This window comes from Lissotriton vulgaris, chromosome 2_1, assembly GCF_964263255.1.
Source record: "Lissotriton vulgaris chromosome 2_1, aLisVul1.2, whole genome shotgun sequence".
Taxonomy (NCBI): domain Eukaryota; kingdom Metazoa; phylum Chordata; class Amphibia; order Caudata; family Salamandridae; genus Lissotriton; species Lissotriton vulgaris.
Window position 1 is genome coordinate 336,349,843 of NC_141687.1, and position 25,633 is coordinate 336,375,475.

At 42.1% G+C, this 25,633-nt stretch overlaps 1 protein-coding gene across 1 annotated transcript in view; it reads right to left on the reverse strand.

The window, feature by feature from the left end:
* Positions 1-25,633, reverse strand: part of CPD (carboxypeptidase D) — an 839,931-nt gene that overhangs the window by 191,022 nt on the left and 623,276 nt on the right. Inside the window, exon 13 of the mRNA XM_086955076.1 lies at positions 10,813-11,008. Within this exon, the coding sequence (XP_086811202.1) occupies positions 10,813-11,008 (196 nt within the window). The remainder of the gene's footprint in view (positions 1-10,812; positions 11,009-25,633) is intronic.

The window sequence follows — 25,633 nt, forward strand, 5'->3', positions numbered from 1 at the left end:
GTTAAATAGGAATTACTCAATGCGGAAGGAACTCTTCCAAAGTTCAGGATAAGAGGAACCGGTTTCCTTTTCGGGATGGCTTAAAGGGTGACAACAGGCTGGGAGCTTAAAAAATTTAGGACATTAGCCGCAAATTGGCTTGTGTAACATTTCTCAGCTTGAGTCTTACTTTAAACTTAAGAAACAACAGGAGTTCGGTCTTAGAAAAAGAATGGTTTCAAATCTATTAGCAAGATACGTAGTGTGCATGAAAAACTCTTCAATTGCACTTTGGGTTTTGTGCTTCCAGGAATCATATTTGACTCAGCAGGATTGGGATACACTTCAACAACTAATATAAAATAATGGGAACTAAAAAGCAAGAAGGAACAGCCACAGAGGTTATATTATTGGTCAAGGGTATGTACCAAATACTAATGGCTCTGGCATTTTCCAGGAATTAGAGGAACGTGTTACTTGGGAAGGTAGCCTGGTCTTTTAAGCCAATTTGAATGTAACTATTCAACTTGATAAAGATTGGTTCTGACTTTGTATTCTGAAGGGAACACTCACAAGCTGTTCTACAGTACATTATAGCTTCATTCAGTCTAGTGGCTGGGTGGCATATCTGCCAACCCTTTAAGCCTGGTTTGGAATGTTACTCTGCATCCTATAAATCATGCTCAAAGAGAAATGTTTTCGTGATGAAACAAAACCTTTGTCCATATATAGATCCGTTCAGTTATGCCCACAGGCAGTTTATGACCTCAGTCCTTTAGTATTAAATATATCCAACAGATATTTGATTTTACCTCCGATACCTCAAACAGACATTAGAGAGAAATCTCCTGATCAGGTGTGCATGACAAAAATTATAACAATTGCTTTATTACCAAATGATCATTCTACCTCCCCTGCCATGGAATGGGACTGTCTGAAAGCATTTAGAGGGGCAACCCTTACTTTTACAATATCAAGGGATAAAATTATTAGACTTAAAACAGAACAACTAAGGTCATCTTTAATTACCTTAGAAATCAAACATACTCACTTTCTACAGAACAATAGTCTGGAATCTAGTCAAGAAAAGCTATATACTTTGTATTATCTACCAACATTCTTCTAACAAAGACTATGAAATAAGGTTGCATGATAATCTTCTTAAATGTTTTGAACATAGGTCACTAAAATTATGTAGAGTTCACTGATACTCAAGGAACGCAAGTTGGGATAAAGAGGTTATTCAGATACCTTTCTTTAATATTACGCCAATTTGCATCAAGATGATTGCCTGGCTACCAACAGTTGTTAACTACATAGGAACAATTAATAATGCACGTGTAACAGTGGTAAGCTGTCAAATTTTAGAAACACCTGTTACAAAACAAAAAGTAAGAAATGCGATTTTAGATTGATCTTTATGCAACACAGCTGGTTCAGATTCATTTTCTACAGAATTGTATATATTTTCTTTTTATTCTCATATCTTCACAGCAATAAATCTGTGTGTCAAAATATCCACTCAAATCGAGGAGAGGTTCAAGTTAAAGTATGAAGCACTATAAGAATCTTCAACCATGTCTGCAAAAATGGAGCAGACTCCCACTGGGGATCATAGGAAGGTTTCATATCACAATATGCATTATATCATGAAAATTATTTTTATGCTACGTTCTTACTCTTACCAATATTGTTTTTCCACATGGTTGAGATCTTTTGGTTCCATTTTATTTGGCTATATAAGCAACCATGCAGGCTGTAAGTCTTTTGCAGCTTCCGACTTGGAAAATAGAAGATGGACTTGGTGAAATAATTACTGAAGTCAAAATATCTAAGAGCATAATTGTAGGTCATAAAAATTCTTACTATCTGCCATTTTACGATCGCTTTAAATTTATTTAAGATGTATATTGTAATACATAAATGCTTCCTGTGTGGGATTGTCATAATGATTCTCTAGCTTTTCGTTATGTGTTACCCCAGCCACAACTAATTTAATTGGTGTCTAAAGATTTAGGCATACTGGGCTCAAGTTCTCCAGGAGAGTAGTAATTTCCTAAATATTTCTCTCAATTCCTCTACAAATCAGCTAATACCTGGATTTTCACCTGGAATTCCCTCCAAATATGTTGGAATTATATTTGTAGCAGTCTTGATGGGAAGATTCTGTATGCCAAGATTATGGGTAAATAGTAAGCCCACACTTGTGTTAATCGTGGAAGCAATTTATAGATATTTGTGGACCAGACACTGTCATAATACAGGATATGTTGAACTTAGTCATTTGAAAAACAACTTTGGATCCTATTTTTTCATGAATGTGGACATAGTTATATAGAGTTGGTTGCATTTATGAACTCATTTGGCTTTCCATATTTCTCTCACATTTTGCACTTTAGGTAAAGCACTTTAGACACATACCAAGTTAATGAAATCAGTATTTCATCTATTTGTAATATGATTAGGAACTTTATTACTATTACAAATTTGAAATATATTTTTATTTTTTTAAACATCAGAGAAACCTTACATAATATCATCATCACGATATAAAAAGATACTGGGATAAAAACTATTGGTAACAAGTGGCAGATATAAACATCAGACTGCTAATAAAGTGCATCATGCAGAAAAAGGAAAAATGCAAAGCTAAAAATGCAAAAATATTGGCAATGCTTCCGGTCTTTACAAATACTATCACAAGGCAGTAGTAGGGATGTTTGGGGACAGCGCTAGACCATCGGCAATAGACAATAGACTTCTTATAGAAATATTTTTAAATGTTAAATTGATCAAGATAAAAAAACACAGCTGTAAACATCAGACCATTATTTAAAGTGCGAAGTGCAGAAAGAAAAGATAACCCTTAAGAAAAATAAGTGAGTATTAGCAAGCCTCCTATCTTTACTAACACCATCACTTTACCAATCCTAATAACGGTGCACATATTAACTATCAATTTTTCTTTGCTTCAGCACCTTTTCTGCAATAGATCACTTTCTCCAAATTGGAAGTAGCAAGTAGATGGGCAAGCCAATGTTGAAATTGAGAAGGCTGCGGGTCAAGCCACGCTGAGGCATTTAGAAGTCTCAAAACCGACATTGCAACTACAAGAAAGTAATCCATATCTGGATTCGAATTCTCATCAAAAATGCCTAATAGAATTAATTTTGGAATCATTAAGACTTTCATATTTAATTTGCTAAAAGTTTTTTTGTACTTCATTCTTGATGGAATTTAAAGATGGACATGTTGCAAACATATGACAATGTCAGCACAATCAGTGGAACAGCGCGAACACCTAGTTCCCTGCCCTGAACTCCATTCTGCTATTCTTGCAGGTGTATAATACATAAAAACTGCACTTGTAAATTAGCAGACATTAAGACAGTTTGAGACAAGCTAAGAGCCTTTGCAAATCAATTTTCAGTAATCGTCAGCTTATTCTGCCACTTAACACACTGTTTACCCAAATCATCATTGATTTCGTTGTTCAGCATCTGATAAATCGTCCCAATGCGGATGGGGTTCTGTGTTATTAAACTATCAACCAACACAATCTTGTCAAAGCCACTGGGGCCTCCCACTTTCCGCTGAAGGTACTCTCTAACTTGTAGGTACTTTTTATTCCTTATTACTAATACCATACATTAACTTTAGCTCGTTGAAACAAGGCCGGATTAGGAAAACAAAGTACCCAGTTTCTCTTTACCTGCCGAACGCCTTACTTGCATACAGTAGTTATTAAATATTCCGGGTAGATTTGGATTATTCAAAATTGTTGTATAAAAATTCAATCTCCCCAGGACCTGCAATTTTAGTATAGCCACCGAGAATGCTATGCAATATATTGGGGTCCCCCTCTAAAAATACATAAAAGGTCAGGGAGAAGAGGGGAAAATATGACACAACAAGAAAAAAGTCTCCCTCTAGACCTATATTCCTTTTCACTGATTTAGCACAAATTCAAATCGTGAGCCAAAAATCTATTGATAACAAAGTGCTCAGACCATTTACAAAAATATATTTTTTTAAATTTTTTTAAATTTCATTCTTTTATCAAAAACGTTTTCCTCATAATTCTCTTTATATTTTTACTGTATATAGTCAACTCAACATATTATAATCCAGACGATTGTATAATTACAATCCAGGGGAAATGCAACTGCATATAGCAGGATCTAAAAGGCCACTGCCTTTTAGATCCTGCTGTATTTAGTCACCAAGACTACTATGCCATTCTGTAGCTGGCTTCCCAGATGTACGATTTTGGAAAAGGGGGTGGTGATGGACAGAGTTTCTGAATGATGCAGAATACTCTTACCCAGTCAAGAGATCAGGGCTTGATCCATCACCGTTTTTTAGCTCACTGCACCATCCCAGCTCAGAACCTGGCTACATGCAAATTAGTCTGTTCCTGTCCCAGTGCATGATGGGAACAGGGCAAACCAAACTACCAAGCCAATTCTTATACTGGGAATGGAAACAAGCTTCCGGGGACCGGTTTCTGGCATTTCAGCCGTCGTCTGTCCGGCTTGCTTGAATCCTGATGGTGCAATGAGCAAGGGACTCACGTATGAGTATACTCTCCCACACTTAGTGTGGACAAAATCGATTTTGGAAAAGGGGGTGGTATGAAATAGTGTGGAGGATGTATAGGGAGTGTAAGAGTATTGTATGAATGAGAGTGTGAGAGTTGTTTATTTGTTTCTCTAACTGGGGATGCCCATTATTTATTGTTCCATTGTAATTTTCCACTGGTATGTGATTATACAATCGTCTGGATTATAATGTGTTGAGTTGATTATATACAGTAAAAATTAAAAAGAAAAATTATGATGAAACGTTTTTGATAAAAGAAATGGAAAAAATATATATATATTTTTATAAATTGTCTGAGCACTTTGTTATCAATAGACTTGTAGCTCACATTTTGAATTTGTGCTAAATCAGTGAAAAAGAATATAGGTCTAGAGGGAAACTTTTTTCTTGTAATATAGCCACCCAGGCCTTAGAAGCACCCGCAAGACACTTAAACCGTACCCTTTTGTAATAACTTTATTCAACTTGCCTCAGCAGACACCCAACATCTATTTTTAAGGAAGATATAGAGTATAGTGTACAAAATCCTCCATTTTCCTTGCAGTGTCTGCAATACAATAAACACACCTTCAGGATGGCCTAATCAAATGGTGAAAATTCTTTTAAAATTCCCGTAATGTGATAATGTCTGATAAAATATGGGATGAAACCATCCAACCACAATAGTTTTCAACTTTCACGTTACCATTTGTCATCCTACCCTTGCAAAGAAGCATCAAGAGCACTTGCCACAACTTCTGTCAAAATTGAAATACCTATAATATGAAAACATGTATACATCTAATCCTCATTCAAATCCATTACAACTATATTAGTTTTATAAAATGTAACAAAACCAGCATTTTTCAGGGGGTTTGAAAATAGGTTCTCTTTTCTCAATTAATACAAACAAAAGCTTACACAACTGTGCATCCCTTTTCAGTTTATTTGCCAAAAACCTAGCAGTTTTCCTTAGCTATTCATAAATGTTCACTGAAGAGTTGTCCTTTTGAATGGCATGGCAACCTCTTGTTAGACAAATGAAGTCTTGCAAACCAGAGTTTATCTGTAAGAGGCAATGAACCCCATCCCAGAGAATCCTGAAATACTGGTCATCTTTCATAATAAATACTAGAAGTACATTTCAAATGTGAACTCTGGATAACCAGATCTTCCATAATGATTCACATGTGTATGCTTGCAAATAGATCATAATCCCAAGATGTGTATACTGGGACTGTTAAATAGACCTAAATGATGCAGAATGGTGTGTGCATTTGATTATCTGGCATTCCTACTAAGACAACTTGAGATGCTGTTTTATACATCAACAGGATTCATAAGCCATTTGTTCTTATGTTGGAAAAGGTCAATAAAGTTAGTTTTAAAAAAATGAATAGCAGGTTTATTTTTTCATGAGAATCAGCCTGTTAATTGGAGAGAAAACTTGATTCAGAGGAGTAGTCATATTGATGGATGGATACACCTTTTAAAATGTTTATAAAGCAAAAAATGTATAAATGTAGCCATTCTTCCACTTAAATTTCCATCTCTGAAGGATAAGATTTTTGAGACTGAACGTAAAGAAGTAAATATTTCTAGTTGCCGTATCATATGGCCTTTGACTAGACACAGCTTTCAGTGCTTGCCACTTGTTTCCATCTAACTATTTAGAAGAAATGGTTACTTGTCACTACTAGCCAGTTTACTAGGTTTAGAGCACCAAAATCTGTTTCTTTGTTATAGTCCGTTTCCTGGCGGTAAACAAATGATATTTTTAAAAGTAAAATACCCCTAGACTAGGGGCGCTAGTTATTTTAATGTCACCCTTAAAACCTTACTGATTTCCTCACTATAAAAACAGAATAGAAGAGACTTAATGATTATATTTGAAGGGATATTTTTATACAAATCCAGATTACAATTGTAGCCTCCTATGATCTAAATTTTTAGATTTTCAAAATCATGAAAGGATTATCATGAACATGTAAACTATTACACATTCTACATTCAACTGAAAATGTGGTCATTTGCTCATGACAATATATAATATGTGTGAGAATATAACTTCACTGGATACAAGAAAAGGGGAGTGGGATCCATGTCACATGAGATCTGCAATTTAAAAATTTCAAACATCAATATGTTCAGCATTTCTTGTTTATATCAAATACAACTTTTTAAATTTAATTAAGTATATGGAGTCTTGCAGAAAATGTTTTCTACCTAAAAAACTCAAAAGGTTCTATGTTTGTATCTGCTTCCTTGCCCAGTATCATTCCAAAGCTTGCACTTTTGGAGCAACTTTTTATTTTGTTCCGTTGCTGCTCTCCATAAGAATGAACTCCATAAGAATGCATGTGTTCGCAGGCCATTTCTTCCACCCCCTTCTACCCGCCCGTCCGTCGCCAGTGTTGTTGCCTCTTTGGTGGTGTAACTGTAAATTAATCCAGATGAATCCAGTCTAGTATGATATACATATTTTTCATTTTGGAGAATGGCCCAGACATGAAAAGCATACATTCTACTTCGAGGCGTTATTGCTTAAAGGAGCAGATGCATTTTATATTTGATTGACTTCTTTCTGAAGTCTTGGCACAGGACTGCACAATACTGGGGATGCCTGCACGGTTTGAGTTGTATATTTTGCAAAGGAAGTGGGTAGCACCTTGGGTTTATTTCTGATTGCATGTCTAAAGTTGAGCATCATTCACTTCCAATCAGGGCAAATCCGGTCCTGGGTTGCTTTTTCTCCGGTTTAGGGAGAACCTGGCCTAGAAGTACGAATTGGACTCTTCCCGTTGGAGCTTGGTCAGCACTGATTTGCATTTCGCTGTGATCAAACTGGGGTGGCACAGTGGGGAAAAAAAATAATAGTTTGAAGTGCTAGTGATCAAAAAAATTGTAATCACTCCTTATCGCCTTAAGTGGTTGAATTTGCCAGCCCCGCCATGTGTTTAGTGAATTTAATTGCCTCCATGAAAATACCTCTTACCTCCAGGCTTCCCTTATCACTAAACTATAAATTACAGGTGTCCCGATGGCCCCTTTCAAATTGGAGAAGTTCCAGGACACTCCTAAACTGCCCGCTTGGGTTAAGAGGGGTCGCATTTCTTCCCCCACACTCTCCTCCCTAAGCCATCCTGACAGACCCAAGTCATAATCTCGGAGAGCAGTATTTCACACCTCATTAAAGCAGCATTGACAGGCCAGCTGGAGGCAGGCCAATATTAATTAATTAGCCTGTTGGAGCTTTAGGCAGGAAAGTATAACTTTTTAAAATGTTCGTTTCCTATATTGATCAAACATTCAACTTCAACTTTGAATTGGATTTCTATTAACTATTAGAACAGTACTCCAAGGTAATTGCCCCCTGCCCTGCCCCATGAGACTGATCTAGTATGAAGGCTGGTACTCCAGCAATTAGTCATGCACTGCATTAACAATGCGATTGTACGTGTGGAAGGTTTAAATGGGTGTTAATGAATAAATCACACAAAATTCTTTGAGGATTGATATCTTACTGTTACAGATTAACATAACCTCAAATAAATGTTTTAGGAAAAATCTATGAAAACAGCGGTTGAACCACCTCTGCAGCTTATTCCAAACCCAAGATAAGTCATTAACACATTAATTGTACTATAGATTTTCTGCAAGCTACAGCACTAACAGTTAAAATAGCTATCAGAGGAGGGTTAATGTAGCCACATGTATTTATTAGGCTCTTATATGCTTCACTTTTAAATAGCACTAATCCTATCTTTGGGCTACAAGGCCTATTTAAGGGTGACTTAATTAATATTTAAAAGTAGGGTTTCCCTACTATCAAAAGGTTTATTTTGACAAGTAGGCCTGCAGGTTTGAAAGCTGCAGAAGTACGGTAAACATGTAAGCCTAAAGCCATGCTTTCCTTGCAAGTCTACTAAATGTCACAATACACGCTGCAGTCCACAGCTAACATTTACCTTTCTATGTCATTGGTATATTTTCATACACCATGTACTGTGGCATCACTGGAAAGTCAAATATGTCAAGAGGGGATCAGTCAATTTTATAATTTTTATTACCCAACAGCTTTTAGTGGACAGTTCTATTAGAAAATGTACAGAGAGAAAGGTTTAAGTGGTTTTGTTTTATGGGGAGATTAAAGAACTTGTTTCCTGAAGTGATTGATTGCAAATAAGAAAGGCTTTGATCCACTATCATTGATTGTTCAGTGGACTTAAAGACTGCCACTGAGGGAAGCACCTACAAGAACAGAGGTCTGACAATAAGCACAAACACAATGTAATGTAAACAAAAAATACATTTGACTGGATTTCAAACTCTTAACCTACAATAAACTTCTTTCAGAAGCAACCATCATCCCTTCTGTGCCAGGTCGAATTTATCAACCAGTCCTATCTTCTTTCTTTTGAAAAAGTATTAAAAAAATAACCATTTCACATTATTGAGGAAAGCACACCTTTTGTAGGTGCTCTTTTGACTTATGTTATTACTAGCATCAGTAATGACCTTCTAAGACGAACTACAATTTCCGTATACTGACACTAAGCTTACAGCCCTAGTTCTGATAATGGATTTGTATGGATTAGCAGCAACCTGGGCATGAATAACAATTCAATGGGGAGGAATCCAGGCTTGCAATGGCCTGATGAGTGTTTTTACAATTAACCCGTTAACCGCAGCGGTAATTCCGCCGCGGTGCAGGCGTTTCCGTGCGCGGGTGGAATGCCGTCGGCCAATGGCCGACGGCAGCACTGGGGAGGTAGCGTTGCCGTCGGCCAACGGCAGCGCTTAAGGGGTTAAATAAACTGCATAATGGAAGCGTGTAAACATTATATATAACCTATTCCTTCCTGGATAAAGGCTTTTATGGGATTTAACTTCAACAGTAACCATGGCATTGCTTCAGTGGCTAACTTAGTAAGTACTGGAGCACTAAGCAGGCAGGGAAAAGCTTTTTTTTTGTTGTTGATTATTTTCATTTTAACACTTCTAAAACACCAACACAACTAGTAAACAACCCAGTTAATGGTAACTACTACATCAACCTCAGGAATTAAGGACCCAGGTAGGAGTAGGTTGGACAGAAGCCCAAAGAAAATCTATTAAGAAAATAAAAGTGAAAAGTATACACATGTGCCCTTGCTTCAGAGTAGCAGCCCGCTTACCTAAGGGAAAACATTTGCAAGATGCATCAAATTTCATAAACGTGCGATGAACAGCAGAGAAAGCAAGGCTGTTGTTCCTGCTCTGACAAGAGTGCTGGTCGCGGAGAACACTTGCCTTATAGCATCACTGTAAGCTGCTCCTTTAACCCCTAAGAAAACTCTTTGAAAAGATGCAGTTTTCTATTAAGAAGGCACAAACTCATTATTCACCCAAGCAGAATCGTAAACACGGAACAGAATATTGAGACACATAAAACTGCCTGAAGGAGGCAGAATACAGGTGCGTGTCTCATTTATGTTCCTTTTTGTATGTTATGTATAATTTTACAAAAATGTATATAAAAAAGTGACAAGCAAAAATCTGATTGAATAGGGGGAAATAGCAAGATTATATCCGAATATGATGAAAGATGCTAATGAACAAAATATTCTAATTAATTGAAAACAAAAGACAAAAAGCAATACAGCATTTAAAAGCTACTAGGATCCAGGGATATTTTGTTTTATAAAAGAAGATGAAGATTAGTAGCCTGAGTCTCGTTCCATCCATTTAGAAACAGTGCAGTTTAATATACAGGTCAGATTAGGAAACTGAAGTAGAAAAGAGGTGGAATAAAAGATTTTGTGAGAGTATCAGAAAGAGCTCAATTGAACGTTGTACACAAAGTAAAGCTGGGTATCGGAGGTGGGGGAAAACACATAAGATGAAGTAGCAAAGGCAATACGATTTTCAAATCTTTGGGGTACATATGAGTGACCCATGCAGCCTTTCTGATCAATCTCAACAGACTGGCTTGTGAAGCTAACATTTTTAGGGCTTGGGCACTCAAACTATCATCAGTTCAAGTCTCAAAGCTGTTGACTCCGTCCTTTACTCCATTAAATGGATGACATTTAACAAATGTAAACACAAAAATAGTTAAGCTCATGGAAAAAATTGGGATCTCCGAATAAAGAAGAAGGGTGCGATCAAATAGATTCCTAGGTCTCTTGAAGTAGTTCTTAACTAAACTAAGTCCTAGATCTGTTGAACTAGCTCTTCCACAACCATTGACAAATCTTTCATTTTGCTTACCTTGGTTATAGCAGTGCTCTTTCTGTAATTCATACAAAGAAACTCTGCAAATGTTAAAAGAAGTTCAGTTCCAACAGGAGCATTTCCATGGACACCAGCAACAAATCGAATCTTGGGCTCTTCAGGCTCAGACTTATTTGGTTTATTGGATATTTCCAAAGACCAGATCTGCCGGAATTCAACGCTTTGGCCCAAGCTAAAAAAAATTAAAATACATATGTATATGACAGCAAAAAAAAATACTATGAAAAAAATATTAAGAAGTGAGCAGAATGCTATGAAATGTGTAGCAAGGGACACTGCTGAAGAGTCCTGCAAGCACAGGCAGTCTTGACTGATCTATATAGTGTTTTGTCAGTCACTGTGGAATCACATATTTTCCAATTTTTGGGCAAAATCCCAACTCAAACATTCCAGTCTGCTAGGTGTACTTTGAATGTCTTGCTGAGGATCAGGGGCAGGAAAATATATATTAACAATTAACTAATGAGTAACAACTATTTAAATATCTGATAAAGTGAAAAGACATTGCAAACTACTTCTGGTTACTCATTTTTTATCCCAGAGTATAAAGGTAGAGGGTGGAGCTCCATGGTAAAACTGCTCCCTTCAGATGCATGGCACACACAAACATTCCAGAATCAATTATTAGATCACAGTTTCTCTTTTCATGTTCAACAAACAATGAGCATGTTCATCAAGGAAAAAGGAAGGATTTGTGTCAGTCTTTCAACCACACCTATGAAACCGATATAACATCTTTCATTTTACTTCAGTCCCAGGGGAAACCTGGCCTATAAATATTAAGTGTGCTCCATTCTGCAAGACTAGAGGAAGAAAATATGGATGTTGTGGCTCACTGTACAACTGTTCCTTTAATACCCCTTTGTGGTCAACAAGAGTTTCTGTCTAAATTAGAACTGTGATATTTGCCATTTTACAGCATGTGGCTTTAAAATAGGTGATTGGAGGGATAAATTGACGAGGTCAAACAAGGGGTATTTTGTCCCCGCAAACAGACATCCAGAATACGGGAAAATCATGCAGAAATTATTGTGGTAACATCAATTTGCACACCCTATTCAATAGCAAACAATCATGGGAAAGCTTGAATTTCCCTAGTACTATCAACATCGTGGATTACAGATAGCCATGATACTACTGAAATCAAAGGTGGTATTAACAGTTGTTGGAATGCGAGCCTAAAAGTACAGATTAACTGAAAGCTGAAGAATTGTTATGCGAAAAGAACAACCTACTTACCTTCCGTAAATGTTCTTTCTGGGCGATTCCTCACCTTTAGAATAGTCCTAGGCATCAAGCTGCAGCAGGAGGATTTTTCCAGCAATACTCCCATGCACATGTAGGTGGTGCCATGTGGCTCCAGTGACTCTCTACTGCCCCAAAAGTGAGGAAGCGAAGCATACACAAATGCCAACCCTGTGCACGGACAACAGCTTCTCAGATTTTCTCCTTTCTTCTCCGATGATGCAGAAAGTTTACACAAAGTTTTGAAGACTATGTGCTGTTCTTTAACTTGGGATCTTATGGTGTTAAGGAGTCCATTCCACAGAAAAGAAATTACAGATGGTAGTGAGGAATTGGTGGTTCGAGCATCTACCAGAAAGAGTGTAACTGAAGGTAATTAACTTGTTCTTGTGATGAATACTTTTAGCTGCAGATTCCTCACTTTCAGAATAGATACTTCAGCAAAACCAGTCACAAGAGTAGAGCCTAGGGATGACCGCAAAACACAAAGTCCTCCAGGACCCAACTGGCAAAGTGGATTTGTGGCTAGGCCCGAATGTGAAGGCAGTAATTCATTGTTGGACGTCTTCACGGTGGCAGATGTCTAAAACTGGCATTTCATAAACGAGAACTTTTTTAGGAGCCTTGGCTCAGGTGAACTAACCAGCAAGCCTTTAGGGGTTCGCTTCTTGGCCAGTGCATAGCAGGTTTTGATGCAGAGGACTATCCACCTTGTCTGCACCGCCTTTCGTTTCTTTGCTCAAAAATACCCTAAAAAGTGTTTATCGTCCCAACAACCATCTTTTGTGTGGTTAATATAGACCCTGCTCTGTAGGATCAACAGGATGGAGCCTCTCCTTTTTCCAAGGTTGAAGTGAATAAAAATAAAATATGAAATAATGGATTAAACAATGTGAAAAGTAGACTACTTGTGGTGAAAAGGTCGGCCGGGTCCTCAGGACCAATGTCTGGGTAAAAAGGTGGCATAGGATGGTAGCATCGAAAGTGCCTGCAGTTCACTCATGGTAAGCGGAGGTGACAGTTACAAGAAAAACAGTCTTGAGCCTAAAGAGTTGCAACAAGCAGCTGTGCATCACCTCAAAAGGCTGTACATCGGTGTAAAAGTAGATAAATGAGAAATTGCTTAAAAACACAGAGGCCCTCCCGCAGCGCGGGACACGACTTCTGCTGTTGGGGCTACTCATCTTTCGCCCACATCCTGCTGCCCTGATTGCTCCAGTGATTACCGGGTCTCTTGCTGCATTACAGTGCGGGGGACTGCAACGACCATTGCCTCGCCATAATTACCACGCCGGGACTATAACTCCCAGAGTCCCTGGTCGTGTGTTCACAGCGTCATTGGCAGCGCCGGGAGGTGCTTAAAAAGACCGAGGCCCTCCCGCAGTGCGGGACACCCGGGCGAAGCCCGGGCCAAGGGCGGGCCCGTCCGCGGCCGTCAGAGCTCGGAGGAGGCCGGGCTGGGCCATTTTACTGACATTTTTACATCCAGCCAGAACTGTAAGTTGTGGACTATTGTACTTGGGACTCGCTGGCAAGAGGGGTGCTCGCTTTTGATTGGGCTGGGGAACACAGTTTATTAACATGAGCAAAAGGAAAGTGGGGGATAGGGTGGTGGGCACTCTAGATGCTTTTCTTAATAGGGCTGAGTCAGTCCTAATACATGAAATACAGGCCATAGAGCGCAGGCTCTCACTAGAACCCACACCCTCGAGGGGTGGGTCCTTACCTAGTGCCAAGATACCTCCATCACAGCAGATTATGGAATTGGGAACCACCAGCGACATAACTCCCCCCAATACAATAAGTGTTACACCCACGCCCATATCTCCGGCTTCCCCATCAACACAATGCAATTCAAACAGCCCCGTCATGGTAACAACTAGGGGAAGGAAAGCTCCAGGGGGGTCAGGTGCTGAACCACCCACAAAAAAAGGAAAGGTCGGGGTACTTCCAAACAAACTCCACTGACAGCCATTAAGGAAGCTAGCGGGGCTTTTGTGTTTGGAAAATCGGGGGAAAACACCACGGGGTCTAACTCTGTTGTACAACCACAAATACAGCTTAATCAAGATGAATTGTGTTCCTTACTGGGGAAACAATTAGCAGTCCTTATTGACCCTATACTTAAGCGTCTTGATTCAGTGGATGCTAGGCTAACCAAGATTGAACAACGCTTAGCCTGTAGTGCCAAAAGGAACTGCGAGCAACATCTTGCGCACGTTAATGTGGCGGCGCATCGCAGTTCTCATGGGGCAATGCGTGACACACAGAGTAGGTCTGCAAAACGCACAAAGTAGTGGCGAGCAGGTAGAATCAGTGATGAGTGTAGCCTGTCCTCTGCAAACTTGTGTTGCTGAGGGTAGTCTTCCTCCCCCGATACAGCAACATAGGGCAACCGACAATGATAATAGACGACTAGATAAGCGATGTTTAGATGGGGATCCGGCTATGCTACCCAGCATACATCTTCCACCAGAAGCCACTCCCTACACGGTCATCCTAGCGAATGTACCTCCTTTGGCGCCGGGTACACGCGAACATTGGTCAACACTCAAGAATAAGGCCCTTCATGTTTTTAAGTAAGAAGACTGGATTCGTCAAGAGCTTTTTGACGAATTTAAAATGGTTAGTAGTGTCAATTGGGTGGGCCACTCGTTTAAATCGCTGGTTGTTGACTGTGTGCTTGTAAGCTTTAGATCACCTCTCTTGGTTAGACATATCCTAGAGTTGGCTGGGTACTTTCTACCTACGGCCGATGGACTTAGATCACTCCCACTTGTTTTTTTTTACAATCATTGGTCTACTCCCAGTAACAGGGTCGCACGGTCCCAAAAATGGTCCTTCAATAGGTTAGATCACCCTATCGACACTAGCAATCGCTATGAACTCCTGTCAACTCTTGAAGATATAGACTGACTGAGAGGAAGGGCACCAGGGAAGCAGGCATTAGATAGAGAGGTCAATATGACAGTACTGGAGAATCCCTCTGACAGCAACTACAGTCAACAGGGAAGCGGAGGTCCCTCCTCTGGGAAATGATTGATAAGCGGTTTAGGGAGTAAGCATGGGCAGCGAAGGGTGGGGTACCCCTACCACTCCTGAGATTCAATCCCACTTAAGTACACGCAATTTAGGTATTTTGCTAATAAAGGAACCTAACACAATTGAGATCCCGACCTCCACTGGGAATACTGGTTCTAGCCCCCTGAGGCAGGTTTTGACACGGTCTTCTTGGAATATTGCTGGCCTTGAAGCGAAAACCGTGTCACCAGATTGGTGCAAGTATATAGAGGAAACAGATGTTTGGGCATTCCAGGAGACATGGTCTGTAGAAGGAGTGTTCCATGTAGGTTATGTAAACTTCCCTACGGCTGCCATAAGGGGTGAAAGAGGAAGACCCATAGGAGGCCTGACTTGTTGGGTTCGTCAATCTGAGGGTGTAAGGATATACGAAGTTTATATCGACAGCCCCGATATCTTTGCTTTAAGGGTAAGCTCAACAAAGGGCCTTGACTTAAACATCTACAATGTGTATTCGAGAGGACAACCAGGTGGCAGGAGTTCGAGTGTTATTACATTATTTTTTTTTTAAACTTTATTTTCAGTTTTGCATTTAGACACAACCAAATACTTCCACCCCTCCCCCCCGGCATCATCAATAACAGTTGCATACATCCCGCCAGTCCCATTATGGCACTGTACGAGAGCAGACAACATCGCAAAACAATAAGACCATGAGGTATAAAAGCACCTTAAATCATACATTACATACATCGTGAGGAACATCGGGCCCGGCAGCCTGCTTTGTACTCCTCAGGCATCCCCATAGTGGGACTCACCCTCCTCTCCCTCCAACCCCGAATCAGGCGCTGAAAACAGGTCACCACTAGACCCCTCTGAATTACTGGGAGCCTCGTGCTCCTCAGTGGCAAACCCCCCCCATACACATTGTGCGCCACAGCAACAGATCCTCCTCTAATTTATCATCCTTCCTAGACATTTGCATGTGGGTTTCCTCCGCAAGTGTCCACTAGCTCACGTCCTTGAGCCAAGTAGCGACCATAGGGGCCCTCTTACCCATCCAGTTGATAGCAACCCTGCGCCTGGCAAGCACTAGCATAAGTTGGAGCAGTTTGTATGGAAGTTTCCTTTTTTTGGGCCTGGGCACTAACCCTAGCATACAATGTGAGGGGGATAGCTCAAGTCTGAGGCCAGTGGTATCCTTTATGCGATTAACAACCCCTGTCCAAAAACTCCCCACCAATGGACACTCCTAGGCCAGATGAAGAAAGCCCGTCCCCTCGACGCCACATCAGGGGCAGTTATCCCTCTCATCATTCGAATAGCGACTCAATGACTTCTGCGTAAGGAGGTGCAGTGTAGGAAGTTAAAGTGGATTAGCTTAAAGCGAGCGTTGCAGGACACCCAGCGAGTCTAGGACTCAATGAGCATGCGCTGGCCCTGGTCCAGGGTCTCTCCCAGATCAGCCTCCTAGGCAGCCCAACAGGGCGGCACCGGTGGGGCTGAATCCCGTTTCATAGCTGCATACAGTAAAGCAATTAACCGCCGTCCTCCGCCACAGATCAATAATATGTGTAGGGTTTGGGTCATCGGGGGCACCTCAGGACCCCGTGGCCATACCGCGCACACAATGGAGCGCAACCCCTGATACTGCAGGTATTGCCCGCTACCGAGGTCAAATGACTCCATAGCCTGCTCAAACGTCAAAAAGGACTCCGAGGGGTACAAGTCCACCAGAGCTTCACAACCCCCCTCTTTCCATTTCCAAAAAGACATTACGCTACATGTCAACCAACGGAGCCAAAATCCAAAGCGGTAGCTCCCTGTGGAAGGACGCCGAGCGTAGGACCCTACCAATGAAACGGTGCCACACTGCGGCAGTTTGCCGCACTACGTAAGGTAGCTCGGCATCAACGCCGGACCCACGCATCAGAGCCCGCTGGAGCTCCTGCGTCGTCGCCCGCCCCGCCAACAATCTGGTCTCCCATACCTCCGTGTCAGCGAACCACCTGGCCGCGGGAAGGAGTCGCGCTGCATAATAACAGAGGTCGAAGCGGGGGCATCCAGACCTCCCTCCTAAAAGAAGCACACAACCGTACTAAGGGCCACTCTACTGCGTCGACCCGCCCAAAGCAGAAAAGTGAGCAGCGCATTGAGGGTTCTGAAAATTCTAGGGTGGAGGGGGCACATTGAATTTTGAAGGACATACAGGATCCTGGGCAGCATCACCATTTTGGAGATGGCCAACCACCCCATTAGCAACAGCGGTAAAGTGTTAAGAAGGTTACTGACTGGCGAAGAGATGTAAGCACCCTATCCACATTGCGGGTTATGGACTGCTCCTCCGTGGAGGCCACATGGATACCCAGGTATCGGAAACTAGTCTGTTCCCATTTCAACCCAAGGTCCGGCAAGCCCATCAAAGCCGGAGAGTGGAAATAGTAGGGATTTACCACGATTGACCCGCAGGCCCGATACCTAGCCAAATAGAGTGTTATTACATTATTAGAAAATTATCTGGATCAGGGTGCTAACACTGGTAGACTGATCATAGTTGGTGAATTTCACACCACCTTCGAACCCTTAGTATTGAAGATGGAAGACTTTGTGAGGATATAGATGCAGTATGGGGTATCCCTTCACTGGACCTTAATCCCATAAGGAATTGGTCTAAGGCCTCCCTTCAATTAAAGGGGCTGTGCATGGAACGGGGCCTGAAGGCAGCAAACGGTAGGACTAAGCCCAATAGACATGGTGCCATATAGACAATGGTAGGTTCAAAAGTCGCATCGACTATATATTGGCCAATGTGGAAATGTGGCCGCTAATCTTCGATATGGAAGTGCAGAGTGGACCTGGAAGCGATCATAATCCTCTGGTTTGTATAATTGATGATAAAAGCTTCTCCTGCTCCCCTGCGTCGGAAGAAGATGGCTGCCTTAATATCTTAACTACCTCTAATGATCTAAGAAGGGTTCGGTGGCCACGGAGAGCAGTCAACTATAGCGATGTTTTACAAATCAGGTCCATGGTTACAAGGTCCTTGTACAAACTTGTGGCCTGTGAGTCCCAGGAAGTGCTTAATGCTACCATACTGGGAGTTCATACTGACCTATTCAGTGGGCTAAAAGGGATTTTTATTAAAACCAATCTGTGCAAAAAGGTCAACCCGCCGAAGTTAAGATCATGGTATAATAATTTGTGCAGAACTGCTCATAAAGATCTGGTTGAAGCCATAAAATCAAGGTCTCTAGGTAGTATCAAGCAGTGTAGAGCTTATCACAAATCAGTGCTAAGACAAGCCAAGAGAGAATGGGATGAGGACCGCTGGAAGGATTTGTTAAATGCCTGCCACGGGAGGAACATGGTACAATTCTGGGAATTACTTAAGTGGGGGAATAACCCGCAGGCCAAAATGGGTAACCTTCTTTGAATCACAGTTTAGGGCATCACATAGCTTCACGGAAGCCGTCCGGCCTATTCAAGATGACAGCCCATTGGAGTTTACTAATGGTGAGGTGGAATCTGTCCTGAAAATAATCCCGAGTGGCAAGGCTCCAGGGCTGGACTGTATTCCTGCAGTTTATTGAAGCAGGATCATGAGCTATGGGTCCCATATATACAGCTATGAGCCAATGCTATTGCCCGAGGAGCTCAGATTCCTCCATCCTGGTCCGGAGCAGAGATTATACCAATATATAAGAAGGGAGATCGCTCTGCTCCGGCCAACTATAGGCCCATCAGCTTAATCGATGCCGTGCAAAAGATCATTGCACGTTCGATCCTGAGCAAGATACAGGTATGGCTGACGGAAGAGGATATTCTGTCTCCCCTACAGGCGGGATTTCGGTCCCATATAGACACCCTAGATCAAGCCTTTGGATTTGTTCTGATCTTCTGGAAAGAGGTCATTTTAGGCAGGAAGATGGTCTTTGCAGCATTTGTGGATCTTAAATCCCCCTTCGATCTCGTCCCTAGGGCAAGGTTGTGGGAGGTATTACTTAAGATTGGGATGCCTAAAGAGTTGGTTGCCATCCTAGTAAAATTGCATGAACACAAAAATGCACAGGTACGTTGGGGCAAACCAGGTGAGGTCAACGAAAAGTTTGGGGTGAACAAAGGCGTCCGGCAGGGGTGTGTGCTGGCTCCCACCCTGTTTTAAATATTCATTAACGGGGTGGTCCAGTACTTTACCAACTACCCCGCGGATGCACCAATGTTGGCCGAGCTGAAAGTGCCCCTGCTCATGTTCGCAGACGACACTCTGATAAAATCAAAAACAAGACCAGGATTATAACTGGCCCGGTCGCGGTTTAGGTGTTTTGCTGCAAGCATTAGCTGGTGGCTAATGTAGGGAAAACTAAGTTTACGGTGCTCCACGGGTCTAAGCCAGTAAAAGCACGAGTTCTTATGGATGGCGTACCCCTGGAGCAGACGGACGTTTTCACCTACCTGGTTGTTACTTTTAATGATCAACTGAGCTGGAAGCTCCAAATAGACACGTTGGCGTTAAAACATGCTCAGTTGGCTGGTGCCTTGCTTAAGGAACCTAGTTTGTCCCTCTGTAAGCCTATTGCTCCAATAGTTAATATTTATACATCTAAAATCTGCCCAGCAATCCTATACGGAGCCGAACTCTGAGGTTTCACCAACTTATCCCCACTCTCCCCTGCCTAGAATACATTTTTGAGATCCATAGTCGGTCTGCCACAATCCTCCCCCAGAATTCGATCTTGGTTGTCAAGCATTGGAAGATGTCACCCACTACAGACCACTGGCATTTTGGAGACGCCTCTGGACTACTCCAGTGCACCATCTATATGCCAGGTCATTGTTTGAAGTCAGGGGGCTAAGTCGTTCCCATAGGATCCCATGGTTCTCTGGAGTCAAATCACTGTTGATTGACATGGGGATGAGGAATCTCTGGGATCACCCCGATATTGCGGAATATTCATCAAAAAAGCTTTTTAAAGCAGCATATTGGGAGATGATCAAAGTTAAAAGATTCTCTACCCATGTTATCTCCTCATTAACAAGGGATTACCTTGATATCACGGATGAACCTCATTTGGAGGCCTATTGGGACCTAGTGACAAAACAACTAAATCGTAAGCTACTCCACCAGTTCAGGGTTGGCACTTTACCCTTGAGGTGGCTTACAAGTAAGTGGGATATCTCTACTAGCAATAAGTGCCAGTTCTGTAAAGACCAGATAGAAGATATAGACCAGTTTTTATTTGTATGCCCAGTCTACCATAATCCAAGAAGCACCTGGTTGAAACCTGTTGGTAATTTCATGGGCACTAGATCAGCCATGGTAGCAAAGATTCCTGAAATCTGACTCCTCCGATTATGCAGTTATAGGAGTAGCTAAGTTCTTGAGCTGGGCATGGGTGTTGCGTGCCAAAAAGGGGAGGGGGAGGGGGAAAAGTAAACTCTTATGGTCCCGGCATTTATTTATTTTCATCACTGCATTTTATAGCTTGCTTTTTAAACAATATTAGTAGCTGTTGGCAACTATTGTATGTCCTAAGTCTTTTTGCAGGGTTAAATGTTTAATACAATTTTAACTGATTTTATTAATGTCAATGTTAATTTATATGGATGTATTTATTATTGTGACGGTGTAACATTTGAGAATTTATATTTTTATAATTTTGGTGTAGTGTTAATGGATGAAATATGTAATATGGTGTTATTTTGTTAATATTGTCTTTTTATGATGAAGAGTCGCAATAAAGACTTATGAAACTCGTATACATTGTGAGGTAAGGTAATAGCTGCAAAATGGGTTTTAAAGCATTCAACTGAAACAAAACATTTAACCACAGCGTTGATATCAACATGGCAGAGTGTATTTTTGTCCTCCATTTCTTCACACAGGAGGGACAATCTTGGTTTCGGCCTAAGCATTGGATGCCAAATTAGGCAGTCCCAGAAGGGCAAAGTGTAGCAGGACAGAATCTCCAACTGGTCACTAAACCGTTTTTAGTGATTTACGTACATCCAAGACTCAATGTTTGTGAGACTGTCATTCAACAGAGCAGCAGTCACATCCCGGTGATCTTTAGCTCAATCTGGGTGCTGTCAGTAAACAGAAAAAGGTAAAAACTACAAAACTGTCTCAGATGAGCCATATAGATAGTATGCAGATTGTAAAAGGGATTCCTGGGGGACACTGCATGGCGAAAAAGGGGATATTGACACTTGGAACGTACTACCAGGCAAAAAGCTGGAAAACTAAGAGAAAGAGTGGCATCTTTGACATCAGGTTCAGGGAGCCTGTTAATTAAGATGCGATGACGGACTGTATCTAAGGCCATAGAGAGAGCTAAAAGGATTAGTGTAACACATTACAATCAGTGCATTGGCACAACTCATCGAAAGCTGACTCAGCAGTCAGCTCTGTACTGGCACCTAGTCGAAAATCTAGTAGAGAGAGGTGTAGAAAGGAACTGGCTGCGACAAACTCCTGGATCTGCTGAAAGACTGCTCTCTCCAACAGTTTTACTTGATATGATAATTAAGATACTGGCCGATTTTCCAAAATGTCCATGCGCAAGGAATATATATTTTCTTTTAATAGCAGATTAACAGGAGCAAGTTTAATGTGAGACGAAACAATTCCAGAACATAGAAGCATTTAAGAAGGGCTCTGTGAAGAGAATGCACAATTTGTAACAAATCCTTATGAATCTTCGCAGGGTGAGATCAGCAGGGGAGTCTAATGGTTTGTTATTATGAACAATAGATTGAAAAACCTCAATGTTAAAAAGAGGCAACTTAGTTATAGAGCTTGATAGAGTTTGTGGTTGAATGTGAGGAGTAGAGTATGCAGCAGATACAATGCAATCAAGCTAAGTCAAAGCAATTACAGTCATTTTATTTGATAAAAACTATGCCATTGCATTACACTTCTCTGCCGAAAGAGCGAATCTGGCTCACTGAGGTGAGCTCCTAATGTTACTAATACCAGAAAAGAGGGTTTAGACATCTGAGGAAGCTGAAGATTTTATGGAAATAGGCAACCGCCATAGTTTTTTTTTATGGCCCATTTGAAAATGTAAATACGTTTTAAACCTTCAGTTTTTAGTGCTGCGGTCATACCTTGGCTACCAACTATGCTCAGCAGAAGGAGCATATGAGAATCAACCACCCATAGATATTGTAAACCCCTTTGCCCTTGATCATCTTTTGGTGCCAATAAAATGGAGTATGGTGTCCAATTGAGCATAACTACTTAGTCATTTTTGGGGTTCAGAGTGTGCATAAGAGGACCACAGAGGGAGATAATGCGCCAACTGTATTATTCTACCATTCAAAATGCAGCACAAGGTGGTATCTGCCCATATGTGCTTTCTGAGAAGTACAAGATACGGGTCAATGAGAGCATTAAATGAAAATGGGGTTGACAATAGTGGATTATTGCTACAAACAGTATAGAAAGTATGGACAAACATGAGAGTAGGTAGAGAGATTCAATGGAAAAAACTGAAATAAGGAGAAAAGTACGTGAAATGTATTGGTTGGTGGCAATTTTAAATCTTCAAAATGGGTAGTAGCATTACACACAAGCGCAATATGAGCAACATTAAACAAGACTTGGGAGAGGGCAGATCGGAGGCATTGTGCACTCTATGCAAAGGCCTGTAAACTAGAACAAAGGACCAGTGCTTCCTAGAAACTTCATTAATATTGACCACAAGAGTCTCTAACACCTGAGAACGACTAGAATCGAACATTGTACACTTCAAATTACGCTTAAGACTTACAATGCTGTCCCCACTCTTTGCAGAGCAGTGCACTACTTACAGGATGTAATCAGACAGAGTAATGTAATTAAAACATCAGGCATATCGTTGGAGAGTCAACTTTCCATAAAACAAACAATATCAACACACTAGTCCATCTACAAATCATTTATAGGCTGGTAGCAGTCAGTCACCACTGCAGATCCACTGGGACGTCCCCTACGAGATCTGAATAAGTTATAGAGGTGGCCCTAATTTTGGTGTCAAAGGTTTCACTATTGAGCCCGCATATGTAATCTAGCATTAGGGATGAGGAGGATGCATGAGGCCAGGAGTCCACACAGCATTTGAACCATCCTCACCAAAACCAATGATTGAGCCTGAAATATCAGGAAAATATCCAGATTGATGTCCAGGACTCATTGTGGTGCCAGAAAGGGATTGAATGCCACCAGGTCCATGATAGCCCCTAAAGAAGGAAAACTTTTTCTAAGGTTAACCTACTGTTACATCTTATGGTATGGTTTTGTATTTCCCTTTTTAGGTCGAGCCTGGGAATACGCATCCGAAGGATGCGGTCCAGGTGGAGAACTATAGCTAGCTGACTCGGGGGAATGAAGGACAAGAAACTGCCACGCGCTTCTCTCCGGCTGGATTTCACTGCGTGCACGCGCACCCAGACTCACGCATGCGCACATACACATACACAGCCACACGCATACACAGGCCTCCCCGTCGCCGCACCCACACACACACACACTAGCGCACCTACACGCACACACAGAGACCCCCCCCACACACACACACCAGCGCGCACCCCCCCCCCCCCACTCACCGGTCTCTTTCTGTGTGTTCCGTGTCTCTCTCTCCGTGTTCCGTGTCTCTCTCTCCTTCGGGAGCCAGTGGGTCAGTCTGAGCATGGGAGGTCCGCACTGGTATCCGCTGGTCTTCACCCGGGCCCCCTCCTGGGACCCGGGACTTCAGCTGCCAATTCGTTTTCGCTCCGGGGCTCGCTCCTAAAAAACGAAACTTTGGAATGACGCGCATGCGCAGGCAGCCCCCGCCCTCAGTTACAGCCCAGTACTGACCTGCTTTCGGTTTGGTTTCGTAGTCTTCCGTGTTCGCTGCGGTGGCTGCGGCTACCAATATTTAAGATGACTACACTTTCGTGGCCACAGATGGTACGTACAAAGTGCACTTTTCCCATTACACATACTGCAGAGGGACTGGAACAAAAACCCTTCACACAGTGCACTTTTTGTATTTACATGCAGCTTGACGCCGTTGCTGGGCCTTCTGTGACTGTATTTAGTGCACACATACTGCCCTGTTTGTTATTACGTAGCTCACGTGAAGTGTACCTCGTGCACTTTCACCACAGGTGCGAACTTGGTGCCAGTACATACGATTTGTATTTCTCAATTTTCCACAAGCAAATCTACACAAAGTGAGCAAGGGTTGGTCCCCGCATGGAGATTTGCACAACTGTGAAGGTGTGGTGGCGTTAAGAAAAGGCTACTACATGTACCTGAAATGGCGCATCTATGCGTGATTTATGTATCGGCTGTCACTTTGGAGTTAGCAGTGCAGTTGTGCCTTTTTAGGTGTGCATATCAGACACGTGGGTAGCAGTTAATGTTTGTCCTGTAACGTGTATTTTTGCGACAGCACAGGTGTCCCGGTGCAGATGAAGGGCACTTTTGTCTCTGGTACTGTTTCCCCGCCTCACTTTCTCTTCCATCTCCTGGCCTATGTCGCTCCCTTTCTCTTTTCATTTCCTAGTTTTTATTTTAAGGCTAATAACATTGCTGGTGCAGAAGTGTCATAAGCACAGTACATTTGTCAGCGTCCTTGCAGGTGTGACCCTGGTCAAACCTCCCACACTAGTCGCGCTACTGTCTTGCGAGGTTGTAGACTCGAGCTGTGTTTTGGAGGCCAGAAAATGCGCAGGAGTGTGTTTCACGTAATCACTACAAAGAAGGATTGTGGCGGAATGGTATTAAACATGGTTGCCGAGTATTTGCATTGCAGCCAAGATTCACATTTTGCAGTGTCTGGCGTGGCGTAATGTCCTGCTGTTCTCTGTTCAGTTCGCCTGTTGCAGCTTTCCTTTTTGGTTAAAAACAGCTGAGCGTTTGGCACTCTGATAGAAGGATGCCTAGGGGCAAAGGCTTTAATGAAGCTGCACTTAGACTTCGTAGAAGGTGCTTCGTGTGCAAAACACTTCTCATTCGCAAGCATAGCGCCACTGACTTTTGTACATTGCAAAGTTCACCAAAGTGCTTTGCCCTTCGTAATTAACCATATGAATTGCAGACCGCACGTTGACATCCAAAGGTGGCAACCCAGTGGTTCCTCGCACAGTGTGACGCAGGCGCGCAACACCCATTGGGCTCACGGGGCCAATGGGTGTCAGCCCGGGCGAACACAGCTTCGTGGACTAGCGAGCATCTAATTGCAGCCACACCCGAGCACTTAACAGGCTTTTGTTGTGTGCGCACCCCTTCTTACAGCCACTTTGAAGAATTAGCCCCCCCTGATCTTTTTCAGCCCAATCCCCCCCATCCCCACCCCCCCCCCCCGAATTTGGCTCTCGTTGCCCGCCTGGTGTGACGTGCTTGGAGACTGCTTGCGAAAGCATAGAATTATTCCTGCCTTGCTTGGGCTCCCGGTCACCATTCACACAGTGTAAGCTGTTCTTACTTGACAGCCTGCACTGTGCTTGTGCAGTCTGGGGAGCTCACATTAGTGCCCAGTTTGACCCCTGACCTTTAATGGAA